General features: G+C 52.8%; 5 protein-coding genes across 5 annotated transcripts; 3 read left to right on the forward strand and 2 right to left on the reverse strand.

Moving 5' to 3' along the window:
• Positions 1–148: 148 nt before the first annotated feature.
• DSM5745_03512 (crossover junction endodeoxyribonuclease) lies at positions 149–2,741 on the reverse strand (the record flags this gene model as incomplete). Its single annotated transcript, XM_026745528.1, has 2 exons — positions 149–2,606; positions 2,728–2,741. The coding sequence occupies 2 exons, from the start codon at positions 2,739–2,741 to the stop codon at positions 149–151; spliced, it is 2,472 nt and encodes an 823-aa protein (XP_026606394.1).
• Positions 2,742–3,149: 408 nt separating this feature from the next.
• On the forward strand, positions 3,150–4,817 carry DSM5745_03513 (putative actin-related protein RO7; the record flags this gene model as incomplete). The annotated part of the gene is made up of 1 exon (XM_026745529.1): positions 3,150–4,817. One exon carries the CDS (start codon positions 3,150–3,152, stop codon positions 4,815–4,817), a length of 1,668 nt encoding a protein of 555 aa, XP_026606395.1.
• A 256-nt stretch (positions 4,818–5,073) lies between these two features.
• DSM5745_03514 (aldose epimerase family protein) lies at positions 5,074–6,282 on the reverse strand (the record flags this gene model as incomplete). Its single annotated transcript, XM_026745530.1, has 1 exon — positions 5,074–6,282. One exon carries the CDS (start codon positions 6,280–6,282, stop codon positions 5,074–5,076), a length of 1,209 nt encoding a protein of 402 aa, XP_026606396.1.
• Positions 6,283–7,073: 791 nt separating this feature from the next.
• On the forward strand, positions 7,074–10,865 carry DSM5745_03515 (putative AT DNA binding protein; the record flags this gene model as incomplete). Its single annotated transcript, XM_026745531.1, has 1 exon — positions 7,074–10,865. One exon carries the CDS (start codon positions 7,074–7,076, stop codon positions 10,863–10,865), a length of 3,792 nt encoding a protein of 1,263 aa, XP_026606397.1.
• A 1,817-nt stretch (positions 10,866–12,682) lies between these two features.
• DSM5745_03516 (uncharacterized protein) lies at positions 12,683–13,689 on the forward strand (the record flags this gene model as incomplete). The annotated part of the gene is made up of 3 exons (XM_026745532.1): positions 12,683–13,150; positions 13,307–13,394; positions 13,445–13,689. 3 exons carry the CDS (start codon positions 12,683–12,685, stop codon positions 13,687–13,689), a joined length of 801 nt encoding a protein of 266 aa, XP_026606398.1.
• Between the last annotated feature and the right edge of the window lie 337 nt (positions 13,690–14,026).

Below are 14,026 nucleotides of genomic sequence, written 5' to 3' on the forward strand. Positions count from 1 at the left end.
CAATTCCACCAACGCCCTGAGGATTACCTAGTCGTGATCTGTAAGTAGGCTATGTCATATCAATCCAAAATCCGATCCGATGAATGTACGCTGAAAGAACATATGCAAGAAGGTAAAGATATGTCAACACGGTGGTGATCCGAGTCGATCAAGTGAGGTCCAAAATACTGACTCGAGCGAACCGTTTCTTCTTCTTCTTATCGTTCTTTGGCCCTTCCGTATCTGTAGGATGTGCCTCGTGGTCTCTTTCAGTAGCCGGCGCACTTACTGTCCAAAATCCGTCGTACGCGGTGATTGATTCAATGTGCGTTGGTGCTTCCCTGCTAGCGGAAGTGGTGTTGATGGTGCCGTGGCGTGAACGTCCTGGCTGTGTTTCCTCACTACCGGAGGCCTTCTTTCTTACGGCAGGGGCCTTGCGGTGCTTTGGCTTGGTTTTTTCGACAGGGTCTTCCAAGGTGACTTTGCTTCTGTCGAGGGCAATGTCTTCAACACTAGTTTCTGGCTCCTTTGACTTCGTTCTCGACTTTTGGGATGACTTCGTCTCATTATCCCCATCATGCGTAGTCAGGTTCAGGGATGACACGGCGTGTTCGAGATGCGCTATTTCAGGTGCAACTTGATCTTCAACCTGCTTCGCTTGTCTCGGGCTCGGACTGCAAGGCCGGGAGAAATAGTTATGGCAGCGTAGCTCTCTATAGCTCGCATTGGAGAAGCTCATGCGGAGTTTTGGGGTGGCAGGTGGGGAGTATTCATCGTCCGTGTCTGGGATCTCGATGATCTCCACACCGCCAGAAGTGACTGCTACGCGTTGAGAGTGGAGAGATCTCGTAACTGGTCGGCGTTTAACAGGAGAACCAGAACCAGAGAGATCGCACGATGCAAATCGGTCGACTAGGTAGTCAAAGCCATCTACTCGCTGGTTGAGTTTCGGTGAAGTCGACATTGTCAGACCATACATTCCAGGCCCAGCTCCTGTTACAGGGCTGGAGAATGGGGGAGTTTTCGTTGGCGACGATGTGGACACTGCGGCCTCGAACAATTGTGCGCTTTTGTATTCGGACATGTCTGAGCGGCCTTTCTTGAGTGTACCGTATTTCAGGATGCTGCCTTGTTTCATGCTCGGGTCCAACTCCTTTCGCCTCCTCGGACCTGACTTCTTGGTTATTGTCTTTTTAGGTGCGGACAATTTTGCTGCTTGCTCTTTCTTCCAGTTCTCTACAGTCTCTGGAACGCCGATCGAAGCAACGCTCTCGAAAATCCACACTTTTTCAGAGGCAAAAGGATCATACGACTTTGTCGTACGCTTTTTGATTGGTGACTGAGGAGTAATTTCTTCGCCATCTCCGTCCTCTTCTTCGTCGCCTGAGGCTGTTGTGCCCTGTGATTGAAGTGGAGGATTTGGCTGCTCGGCCAGCAGGTCCAAGCCGACAACATCTATCGGAACCATCTCATATTGCAGTTCGATCTGTCCATCTGTGATAAAGCTCGTTCGGCTTTTGTATACTTTCTGTAGAGTTTGGACGTCATTGTTCGATAATCTGGGCCGGCCAGATGTTGGGTGCTGTCCAAGACGAAGCCTGTAGGAAACCAGAGGCTCAGCCAAGAGCCTGATGACTTTTCTTGCCCCTGAACGGTAATTCCACTCGAAAGCGTGGGCTGTGAAGTCCCTCAATTCCTTAGCATTCACCTCTTGGTCCCATGCGTTTCGCAAACGATCCTTCAGAGATTCGATCTGCTGTTCCGACGATACAACTGGTTTGGCGTAGTAGGAAAGGATGGTCCGGTCGGGAAAAGTCTCTGGTATTCGAACAACCTTGTGTTTGGTTTGAAAGTACCCGCTTTCGTTCTCCTCCAATTCATACTGTAGCCGGTCTCTCCACTCATTCAGCCGAGTCTCGAGCTCTGCACCGTCTGCCTCGAGTATCTCTAAGAGATCGTTGCCAAATCCCGCCTTTGCGATCTCGGCTGCGGTCTTACTGCCGCATTTTGCAACACTACCCGTTGGTAAGTAGTCGCCTCCGCTAAGCATGGCAAACAGAATCATGCCTGGTCGATCCAGCGGCACATTGGACGTATCGCCCATTCCCATCTTATAACAAGTAACGTGCGTCGCACCACCAGCGCTGGACCCAGCCTCTTTTGAAAAGTTCATGACTGTAAATCCCGACCCGAACATAAGCGCATCCACATCATTGCTCATCACCGCATCAACAACTCCGGCCATCTGCAGCCTCGAGCACTCCGCTTCTGCTTCACCCGGGGCCTCATGACGAGGAAATCTGAACAGATCAATCAGAATTTTCGAGAGCTGAATAATTGGCGCATTTCCATAGCTCCGGCTTGACACAGCCTTCCCCCTTTTGAAGGGAGGCTTATTTTTGCCATCATAAACAAAGAGTGGGTGGATTGGCAGAGCCAGGATTTTGAGCAGCCTGAAGAACAGCGTGCGTAGCTCTGGATTCTTGCCACCGCGGCCAGCTTGCACCTGAAACAGCCATATCGAAATGTCCACAGCGATTCGGATAGGTCGCGAGGTGCGTTCCAAATGACTTATGGCCAACTTGGACAGGGAAATCCGCTCACCGGGACCGAGCGCATTGATAAGCCTGTCAACGATTATCAGCGACGGAAAAAGTGAAAAGTATGGTGTGGCGGATGTATATTGTTTACGTCCCCGCTTTAGGCGCAACGACCAGAAACGGGGAGCAAATTGGAATCCACTCTTACCCAGGGATACCCATTATAGAGCTTCCATCAAAATAGCTTCAAAAACACCCAAAAAGACCGCAAAAACCAGCGCAATGCTAAGGTCAGGATCATGTGAGGTTGTTTTTGTTGATATCAGTGCCGGGGCGACGGGCCGACGAAGATCCGTTGGCTGATCGCTCTTGGCATCAGGAGCTGGAAGTCAACTATAGCAATTCAACGTTCAATTCTGAGCTCCGCCAGCTCTGGGCTTATTCCTTTTCATCACTACTGCTCTGCGACGGACTGGTAATTCCCGACACAGTGAGTTGCTTGGGGGCATATCGTTTAGCATGAATTGCTGTTCCCGCACCGCTCCATCCATCTTTCCCCGCGGCCCGCCATCAACCTGAACAGCTACACACCAACGCGGCTTTTCAAACTGTCATAACCCCCCGGCGAGGATGGCATCGATGCCTATACGCCAAAATCAACCCGCAAAGTCACCTCCGCAGACCCCACAGCATCAATTGCGCTCGAACAACAACTCCTTCGCCAGCACCTCATCAGGCTCTACATACCGCGTCGAAGAAGATGCGATAATATTTGAACTTGGCTCCCGATGGCTCCGGGCCGGATTCGAGGGTGAGAGCGAACCGAAATGCGTGCTAGGATTTGGTCCGGATGAGTCGCGGAGGGCCGGAGACTACAGACAGTGGCTGAAGGGTACCCCTGTAGCAGACGACACACTGCCGCAACCACCAGCAAAGCCGGATGACTGGACGAGACCATACGAGCTGTGGAGGATGGATCTACGCGACCTGCATATCGGACTGGTAGAAGATAAGATTGAGAGGATGTTCCGGGAAGCGTACAATAAGTACTTATTGACAGACGCGGGCTCGGCACGAATGGTTCTCGTTTTGCCGTCTGTGATTCCGCATCCTCTGCTGTCCTCGCTCCTGACGACATTGTTTAACCGGTGGAGGACACCCAGTATCTCGTTGTTGACGAGTGCTGCGATGGCCGCGACGGCAGCTGGACTGCGGTCGGCCTTGGTGGTGGATATTGGCTGGGCGGAGACGATCGTGACTGGAATCTATGAATACCGTGAAGTTGCGACGAAAAGGAGTACAAGAGGAATGAGGTCATTGATACAAGAGACGGGTCTGATGTTCTCGCGGCTCTTGGGCGGAGATTCGCAGTCCGACACGATTTCAGTGGATTTTGAGTTTTGTGAAGAGGTCGCCAGTCGGTTCCTGTGGTGCAAGCCTTCAAAGTCTAGCAGGCAGGAAACAGGCGATTTGATGGCGGACATTCTAGACAAGCCCGTGTCTATACCATCTCCGTCAAACCCCGGATCTTTTGACATTGAGCTCCCATTCTCTAAGCTTACGGAGCCAGTGGAAAAGGTTCTCTTCGCCCAAGGCGTGCCTGATAGCGACCTAGACGACGAGGAAAAGCCGATTTCGCTATTGGTATACAACGCACTCTTAAACCTCCCGCCCGACGCGCGCGGTATATGCATGTCGCGCATCGTCTTTGTGGGCGGCGGAGCCAACATCGCAGGCGTCCGCAGCCGGATCCTTGACGAAGTCGCCTACTTAATCGAGCAGTACGGCTGGAGTCCAGTCCGCGGCAGAGTCATCGACCAACAAACCCAGAAACTGCAGAACCTCAAGCTATCACAAGCAGCAACAACCCGCGAAACCTCCGAAAGCCAACCCAAAACCAAACCCGAACCCACAACCGATACGGATTCTGAAACCGCAGACGAAGCGGACTCTGCAGAAGCAGGTCCAGACACACCCGCATCAGAAGAACCAGAGGTCGAAATCGACCCAATCGAACAGAAGGTTATCCGCACGCGCGAGAAAGACATCCCACCCGTTCAAGGCATCCTCCGGGAAGTCGAGTCGCTTGGTCCTTGGGCAGGCGCTAGTCTAGTTACTGGCCTCAAGGTCCGCGGATTGGTGGAGATTGAGCGCGAAAAGTACCTCCAACATGGCCTTGCGGGCGCTAGTCGAGACTTGGACCATGGCCACCATAGAGATAGGGAGCATGGAATTCCGGACCGGAGGTCTTTGAGGGCGGGCGATCGGTCCAGCTGGACTTTGGCGGGGTGGGGGTAATATCCTCAGTCAGGTCTGTTGCCTTCGAATTGAAAATACTTTCGCCCCGGCTCTTGCGGTTTGCTTGGATAGAATGCGTGTTAATTAATAGATACCCGATACTACAATATCATCTACCTACGATTTGATTGCATTGTTTGTTGGGAGTGGAACAAATAGGAGGAACCAATGCTTAAACCAATTAATTAATTATTGCACATGCGTAGTACATATCCTAAAAAAGGCATATATGTTACTCAGATAGAATGAGATCCAGCTAAGCCGTACCAAATCGGTAAATAGCCAGATTGATCGCTGGTAGGCCTCTAGGGGTAAAGATCTGGTTGTCCGTCTGGCCCCAACTAGGCTGATTGATGCCGTCAATCCACCCCTCAGTCTCAATAACAACGCAGGCGTTTTTGTCGAGGGTGGTTGGGCCATTGAATCCAGCATCCTTGTTGCGCTGGACCTGAGACGGCTTTATAGGGTCAGATCCATCCTGGCCGTTGCAACTGTAGATCTGGATAGCCGGGGTGTTTGTCGAGACTTCCAGGGTGATTCCCGTGTTCTTGGAGGCCATGTAGACTGCTGGGATGATTGCGTCAGACGAGTATCCCGTCGGCCTGTCGACAATCCAGCAGTTGTCGTAGCCGGTGCAGTCTGTACCGCAGAGACCGACGGCGTCGTCAATGTCTTCACCGACGAGTTTTGGGGACGTAAAGTCCGGCGCGCCATTGTAGGCGTCGACGGTGGAGATTGTGCCGTTGGGGATGAGAATCCCATCTGTGGCAATGAAGCGGGTGCTCAAGGGCAGTTGAAGAGTTACATCGTCGAGGACGTTAGCGTCGCGGAAGGCATTGAGGTTCCAGTAGATGTGGTTTGCAAGCATGATGGGGGTTGCCTCGGTTAGGGCTAGGGAGACAAGCTTGGTGGTTAGCTGTGGGGAGCCTGAGGGGGTGTCATTGTCGACGGCGTAGGTTGCGTGGGTGAGGACGTCCCCAGGGAAGCCCTGAAGGGCGTGGTCGTAGAAGGAGAAGGTGATTGAAGAGTTTGTGTAGGATGTCACGGTCCAATTGCGCTGGTCATAGCCAATATCACCGCCATGGAGGGTGTCGAGGCCATCGTTCTCGTTCTTGGGAATCTGGTATGATTCGCCGGCAATCGTGAAGGTGCCGTTTTTGATGCGGTTCGCGTAGCGGCCGACGACGGCGCCGAAGAAGTTGTCATCGTCGCTGTACTGCGTTGGGTCATCGAAGCCTACGACGACGTCCTGAAGTGTCCCATTGCGGTCAGGGACAAGCAATGAAGTCAGGCGCGCGCCATGAGGAATCAATTTGGCAGTGATATTGCCGGCGCTGATGGTGTAGGTCTTGTAGGGGTCTGCTATTGGGCTAGGGGTCGAGCTAGGCTGGGGCGCAGCGGCGGCCTCCTGAGTGGAGGTGAGCAGCCCCAGAACAAAAGCCGGCAAAGAATGCTTGAGGTACATGATGTATGTAAGGAGCGCAAGAACCCCGAAGAAGATATAGGAGTAAAGGAGAACAACACGTGGAGAGAAGCGCGCAGGACAGATGAGGAACCTGAGGTGGTCGCGGAGCTGCAGCTTGTCATGCAAGAGCATGACCGGCCGGGGGTATCTTTTATAGTTTCCCCAGGAATGGTCGGACTGCCAGCTAGACTGAGCTAGTTGTCAAGGAATGGATTCTCCGGATGTCACCATCGGTGCGGAGAAAAGAGCGGGGGACAAAGTGAGTCGCCGTCAATTGGCCCCGGAATTCTCGCAGGAAGTCAATGCCTGACCAACGACGTAATCCTCCGGAAGAATACCAAGGTGGGATGGGCGCTCCGTTTTGAGATCGAGCGACGCCGGCACAGAGTCAGACCATGTCACCAAGAGGCTTGAGCTTGTCTCCTCTCCAGCCTCCAACCTCCGCATTATCGTGAGTAAATATAGGCTAGTCCTGATTGGGGCTAGCTAACCGCGAGCCCGCTGTCGCTGACATAACACTTCTTTATGCCTGAGGCCGGGAATCTGCCCCCGGCCGATTATTCCACCTTCCCAATCGGGAATACGTGTTTATGCCCACCTCGACTGTCGCAGCTCACAAGGCGCTGCAGCTATCATTTCGCTTTGGTGTTCTTGAATTGTTTAAATCTTCTTGGCTTTTGGACTCTGGATACGAGATAATGACGTGTTTTGAATCCGCTTTTTGACGCGCCTTGGTTCTCTTTTGATAAACTCAAGGTTTCGGTCGCAGTTCCCCTCGCATGCTGCGGTCAATGTTCTCTACCCACAGCGCAAGCTCCTCCCCGGACATCCTTGCGCCTCCTGGCGATGCCGACTACTTGATTTCCTCGCCATTCAGACCTTTCCCCGGTCGACAAAGTAGCCTCATGTCGCCCGCGAACCGCCGCATCCTCCAGACCCCCGGCGCCGCGAAACGGAAACGCATCAGCCTCAGCCCTGCGAAAAGCGCTCATTCAATCCGCTTCGATGATATTCTACTACCAGGGTCACCCACGAGGAACCCGAACGGACGACAGCGGCCTTCGTCGCCGGACAAAGCTCAAGCGGACGGAAATGTCAGTCCCTGGCGGATTCGCGTGACCCTTGAAGCTACACAGGACGAGCAGGAAAACCAAGGCAGCCCATCGCGTAAACGGCCCAAACCCACGACTACGACTACAAAGGTTCCGCTGAAGGATGATTCGGAGCAGACCCCTCGGAGAAAACGAGGCCGTCCGAGGAAGTCCCTCAATGCGACTCCGCTCGGTGGTAGCGCCGGTAACACCCCGGGCCCTGGGAACACCCCAGGACCAGGGAATACACCTGGTCCTATGAACAGCGAGCAGAAGAGGCGGCGGGGCCGGCCAAGGAAATATCCACCGACACCTGCACCGGTTGAAACTAATAAACAACACGAACAGCTTCAAGAACCCGACGTGCCTGAGGTGGATGCGCAGTTGTTGGACACAGCTCCAGTTGGTACAGAGCTGGGGAGCCGCAGCTGGAGTCCGCTAGATCTCGCCGGTGATGCCGATTCTGATGATGGGTTTGACGACCATCACCTATTGGATATACCGTTCGATGCGCCCGCGCAGGAGGAGCTTCCGCAAGTGGCCCCTGAGGACGTTCAAAATACACGGCCGGCATTAGATCGAACCTACGATACTCCCAATGGCGATGCAATAGACCGCTTTCACTCTCAACAAGGAGACGATAATATACATTCGACTCCCTCGAAAATGCCATCACCAACTCGAGATCTTCAGAGCTTGTCTCGGGAGAACAGCATACATGCGGGCCACACACCCATGCCGCCAAGGAGATATCCGACCCCGATTTCCTCGTCGCAGGTAGAGAATGAACGGCAGGGACGCAGCCGGCCTGCTCACGAGAGCTCTGCAAGCGCTCAGCCCAGCCCAGTTACGAATGTTCCCACAAGTCCGCACCGCGATTTCGATACTATCATGGAAAGTGAAGGGTTTAGCATGGTCTCACTAGATACGTTACCTTCCGCTCGACAGCACGCAATAAGCAGCAATTCGAACCTTGCCAAGGGCCCCTTGAAGCCGTTTATTGAAAGGGAAACAAATGGTGTCATCAGACGGAACACAAACGTCCTGGATCGCCGAACCGAGGCAATCGCTCCTCATAGCCCAAGTCCCGATCCAAGGTTCTCTCCGGCGCACAATTCTGAATCTCAACAAGCTAGTGGCCAGTCTGCCACGAAACGTGGGCCCTTTTCTCCTATACAATCTAAACAGCCCTCCCCGAAGCATTCTTTACCCGTCTCCAGTCGAAGACCGCCGCTCCGATTAGCAACGATGGTTAGGGCTGGAATTGCTCTGGCACGCGTTCTTAGCCGATCCAACCCCCCTTACAACCCAGGAAGCCCTGTCCCTGACTATATGGAAAGTCGGCAACGGCTGGATGCAGTGTTCCGCGACCTGAATCCCGAATCGAAACGGGTTTTGGGGGCGGCTCTAGGACTCGGACAAGCGCTTGCGATTCGACGGAAATACATGGAGCTCAGCAGCCCTCAAAAGCGAGCATTGATTGAAGACGAACTACAAGAAGAAGGCCTGGACAGCCCGGACTTCCAATACACAAGACGGAATGTGTCCGACACTCCAAACCAACAACTCGACGGTGCGCCAGACTCCTCTCCTGGCACGGAGATGAAGCGACGGCTCGCAGAGTGGCAGCGGGAGAGGGAAGCAGTCAGTCGTATGATAAATGAGGCGAACTCGAGTCAAGTCATTGTTATTGATAGCGATGTTGGCACCCCGAATTCTGTGAGAAGAGGCGACGCAGAAGACATGGACGATGCGGATGAAGATCTTTGGATGCCGGGACAGGAAGGGCAGGAGGTGCAGGAGACAGGGGCGGATTACGACAACATGGAAGGGGATTATGATGAAGAAGATCCCTGGCTACCAAGCCATGGAGCACGCTTGGAAAAGGCAAAAGGAGGCCATGGCAGTGACGGTATCGATAACGAGAATGGTGGTAATGACGGTGACCAAAGTCCTCAGCTGCCAGTGCAGGACGAAGAAGAAGAACAAGAAGGGGAGGAGGAGGAGGAGGAGGATTATGAAGTTGAACATGGAATTAACTATGATATTGCTCGGAGTCCCCGAATACACAGACAGGAGGAACAACACCAGGAGAGGTTTGGTCTTGAGGATGAACACAATGAAGACGAAGGCTTAGATGGTGCCGCTGATGATGATGGGTATGAGGATATTTGGCAAGCGCAAGCCAATGAGGAAGGCAACTCGGGCCGCGGGTCCATGCTACAGCCTCAGAATGATGTGCAGTCGAGTCCTTGGAAAGGCGGCTCGACCCCTGCTGATCGAGGGTACAGCACAACATACTCACCGGCGCCTTGGGTGGATGGGCAAGGCAAAGTGCCTTACTTGGGCCACTCACGTGTTTCGAAACTCCGAGAGCAAGAGGTTGATTTTGGGCATCATGCAGAGGTTACTCCAAACCGCTTTCGTTACTATTATGGGAAGAGTAGTCCTGTGAGTACGGCACAGGGACGCTCTCCGCAGCGCGTACCATCGTCTGCAATCACAGTGCGCCAGAAAGATGCTGAGACGTACGATGTTGAGCCAGACGAGCCAGACGAGCCCGAAGATTACCTGGGCCTCAGCTCAGAGAAAGACTTGGAAGATGAAACATTCCAGATCGATCCGACGACCAGACTTCAAACCGAGATGCAGCGCCACCCGTCAGACTTTGCTGATAATGCTAGTATTTCTGATTATGCAGGGGATGAGCAATATGTACAAGAAGAATCCCTGACACCTAAGAATCCCCAGGCTGCCAAAGAAGTCCAAGCATCATCTTGGATTCAGAGGTTTACAAGTCTAACACCCGGCTGGCTGAAACCTCCGATTCGAAAGTCAAGTCCGCAGCATAAAAGTCTAACGCCGCCGACTAGTCGTGAAGCCTCGAAAGATCCAAGTCCAGAAGAGCAGTCCGAGCAAGGCTCTGAAGAAACTGATCTCTTCGAACAGGTTCGACAGGAGGACGCGAGGGAAGTGTCTTCGGACGATAAATCGGTGTCTAGTATTGAGCAAAGACCGTCTCCCCATCCCCAGCCCGAAATTGCTCGTGCTTCAGTGACACCAAAGAGAGATCAAAAAGCAAAGGCACCCGACGGACCGCCACGCCTTGCAACGTCGGGCTACTTCTCAAACGCGCATTATACGCTCATCCGTGGTCTTTATCGACTAGCCAAAGTATCCCCCCAGAGCTTCCCTTACCACCCTAGTGCTACGCACGCTGACATCATCGGAGACTGGATTTGGACCTCCGACAATACATACGGGGTCCCGATCACCGAGATGCAATTTGCCATCATCTACCGGTTCAGGCAGGAACTGGCCGCTCAGGACGTGAAGTCGGGAGGCTCGGGCTGGGTCGGCTGGACGGACGCTGAGCTGCATCGCAGACTGGTCAGCGTGATCATCGGCGAGCAAATCAGGGAGGATAGGGGGAAATCTCTCGATCAGAGGCCGACGCGGTCGAGGCCGAGGAGTATAATTCAGAGAGCGTGATGCTGCCTGTCTGCCTGTTTTGCTAACTCGGGTTTCTTTCATTGGATTTCGTCACGGTTTGCCATTGGGGATGTTTCTATTGCATATGAAGTGATGCCGACTTTTCGACTTTGGTTTGCAGTCCGAATATGTGCATTTGATCGGGCCATTCCAGGCAGGGAAATCTGGATTTTTACTTGGACGACGGCACTTTTCGATTTGGGTCATTCTTGAGCATTTGTTAGAAGTATATTTTCGTCATGTTTAGCGTCTGGGTCTTGGCCATCTTGTTTCTTTGAAGTCTTTTCAGGCGTTTTCTTTTCTGGAGTCTGTGATTGGATGTTGGGTGTTTGCTTACAGTCACCTGCCAAATGGCTCTTCCCTGTTTACATGCAGGAGACTGGGCTCGGACTTCCTGTAATGTGGAATCCATTGCCACTGTCCTTCTTCTATGCTTCTGATACTCAGGTCCCCGGGCCAGTAGCTCACATACTCTGTACCCGACTGGTCTGGATAATATATTGGTGTCTGTATCACATCGAAAACTCACCTAGATAATGCATCCCAGCCCAGCCCGACCCAGCTCGTGTGTATCTTCCTGTCCATGTACGCCGGCACAACGTCATCTTGCCTACAACGTACATCTCATACTCCGTTCATGAGCACTGAAGGTACATACAACACGCGTACCTCCTGCGCAGGCCCGCGCACCAAGCCACCTCTGACTGCCACGTTGACGAACCCTGCGGATCGCTTCTTGTCCGATCCATTTCCCAGTCGTTGTATTCCCAGCCCTAGATCTTGGAAGGGGTGCTAACACTCCTAAGAACGTGTAAGCCCTTCTTCCTCCACCTTCTCCGCCCTTGGCGGCTTGACCGGTTCTCCGCGATCGTCGTGGAGACTATTCCGTAGTCTGGTAAAAGTACGAACTGCGCAGTAGTGTATGACGTGCCCGCTGGTGTTACATTGCTTTTCTGAGACAGTTCCGCTAGTGGTAGCTTCGATGGGCTAAGGCGTCGGGTCGAGTCGGCTCTGCATATGATTCTGCGGATAAAGCGGCCATACAGAACACACCCACCACATGTTACTACGGAGACTACGTACGTACGGAGTAGACTATACAGCTGCTTGCAATGAGCCCTGGTTCTCGGAAGCGCAATGCAGTTGCGCTCCGACAAGAACAGCAGGTCTAGAATGGCGCCAGAAGCTCACTATCACCTAAGACTAAGTAGGACTAGGAAGGAATTTCCCCGCGCCAACGCCCGACGCTGGCTAACCTGCCAATAAGGGACTTGGATGGGGCAGAGAGCACTCGTGCTCAAGTTTGAGTGGAAATTCGTTACGCTTGTGGCGGCAGGGATGGTCAGGGATAGGGGCAACGTGACGGATAAACGGGTCTGGGATCGACCGGTCAGCGGGTTTATTGGACGATGATCTCTGTCGAATGATGGCTCATTGGACGTCGATGTTGTCGGGCTGGGAAGTTGACGCAGGTCTGGGTATTTTTGAGGATAAGGCGGCTAATTCAACCGACCTACTGACGAAGCAGGTGCTTTGTTCGGAGATCTGAGGAGTCAGAATGGGTCTGGACCTTGTTCCGAGAGCAACGGTGCAGGGATTGAAGGGAGAAAAATGGGAATATAAGAGTGGTCTTGGATCTTGCCTGTCGATGGTCGATTAGTTGGTCTTCATCCTCTCGATCTAAAAGATCAAGGCTCGGCAGGAAACGAATAAGGAAATCTGCTGGCAGACATCCTTCGAGATACCTACTTTTATATCTATCACTCACCTACCTTCTATACTTCTTAAGTCGGTTACAGACGAACTCCGACAGAACAATGGGAGCCAACCAGCGTGTCAAAACCAAGTACGTCTTCCGTCTTCCGATTCCCTTCCTTAAGACAAAGCGAATAAACGTGAAAGGGGATCGCGTAGAAGACGAAGCAGATGACACGGATGAGGGCGTCTACGCCAACGCGGGGGCCAATGTTCCGCATACAGTTCGCGTGCGGTACAATTCAGGATCAGGATCAGAGTCAGATTCAGAAATGGAATCGGAGGTTGGATCTGTTGAGTATGCCGGCGTGGACATGGATACCAACATCGACCCCCTAGATACCAGCGTCCCTACACCCTCCAGGCATAGACATACACAGAGAAAAAGACTGATCAGCTGGGACGGTGTCAGAGAGCAAGGTCGAAGTCGATGGACGATAGAGCAGGAAGAGAAACTTGCTCATGCGCGAGTGGAACTGGCACGGTGCCAGAAAGCTTGGAGCTCAGAACAGGAGATTTGGCTGCAGTGTGTAAGTGTTCCTGGCTTCTTGATGTCTACTCTCCTCTTTCATATAAAGAAGACCCAATACGCAGGCTTCTATCTTGGAATCAGCAGCACTACCAACACGTGCGACAGCAAGCCTGATAGTTTGTTCCACGAGAGCCATTGAGACTAACGGATACAGATCGATAATTTGGTCGAAGAAAAGACGGCGCACGAGGGCTTCCTTAGCAACCGTCGGAAGCACAGTAGTGATGAGCAGGTTCACTTCCGTAAGTCCTGTGATCGGAATCGACGGCGCTCGGAGCAGGATCAAATGCAGGGACATGGCCAAGGACAACCACAACGCTTGAGTCGGGCCCAGAGGACGACGAGTTTGCCGGTGCGATTGAGGAGTTTCCGGGGACGGAGCTGAGGGCGAAGCGAGATAAGGGCAGCGTTAGACCAGCGACACCAGGCGGAGATCGGAGAACGGAGATGGATCATAGGCTAGCGATTCGCGAGGGGCTTATCGGTCATGATCCCTTGGCCAGGACGAGTGAGCTGCCTCCTAGTAGTGGAGATTGAAGTGATGTGGTAATGTGAAGGTGGGGTGAAGAGCGAGTATGTATACCTTGGAGAACTGATAACAGAATAGCTCTCATGACAGGAACTTTCGAACCATTGATATGTAGACCTTTTGTGGCAGGAAGATCCAAAGAACGCGATTATGAGACTCAATAATGCGATTATGCACTGGAATCTAAGACCTGTAGACCATGCATGGCTTGACTAGTTTAGAAACTTTAGATCTGGCCTCGGAGTATCTGTAGGAACGATGCCATGCTTGTGCATGATAAAGCTTAAGCCCCAGGATCGACGAACCGCTGTCAGCCAAATAATGGGCGGCGCCTATCTTACTCCG

The sequence above is a fragment of the Aspergillus mulundensis genome (genome assembly GCF_003369625.1).
Source record: "Aspergillus mulundensis strain DSM 5745 chromosome Unknown scaffold_2, whole genome shotgun sequence".
Taxonomy (NCBI): Eukaryota; Fungi; Ascomycota; class Eurotiomycetes; order Eurotiales; family Aspergillaceae; genus Aspergillus; species Aspergillus mulundensis.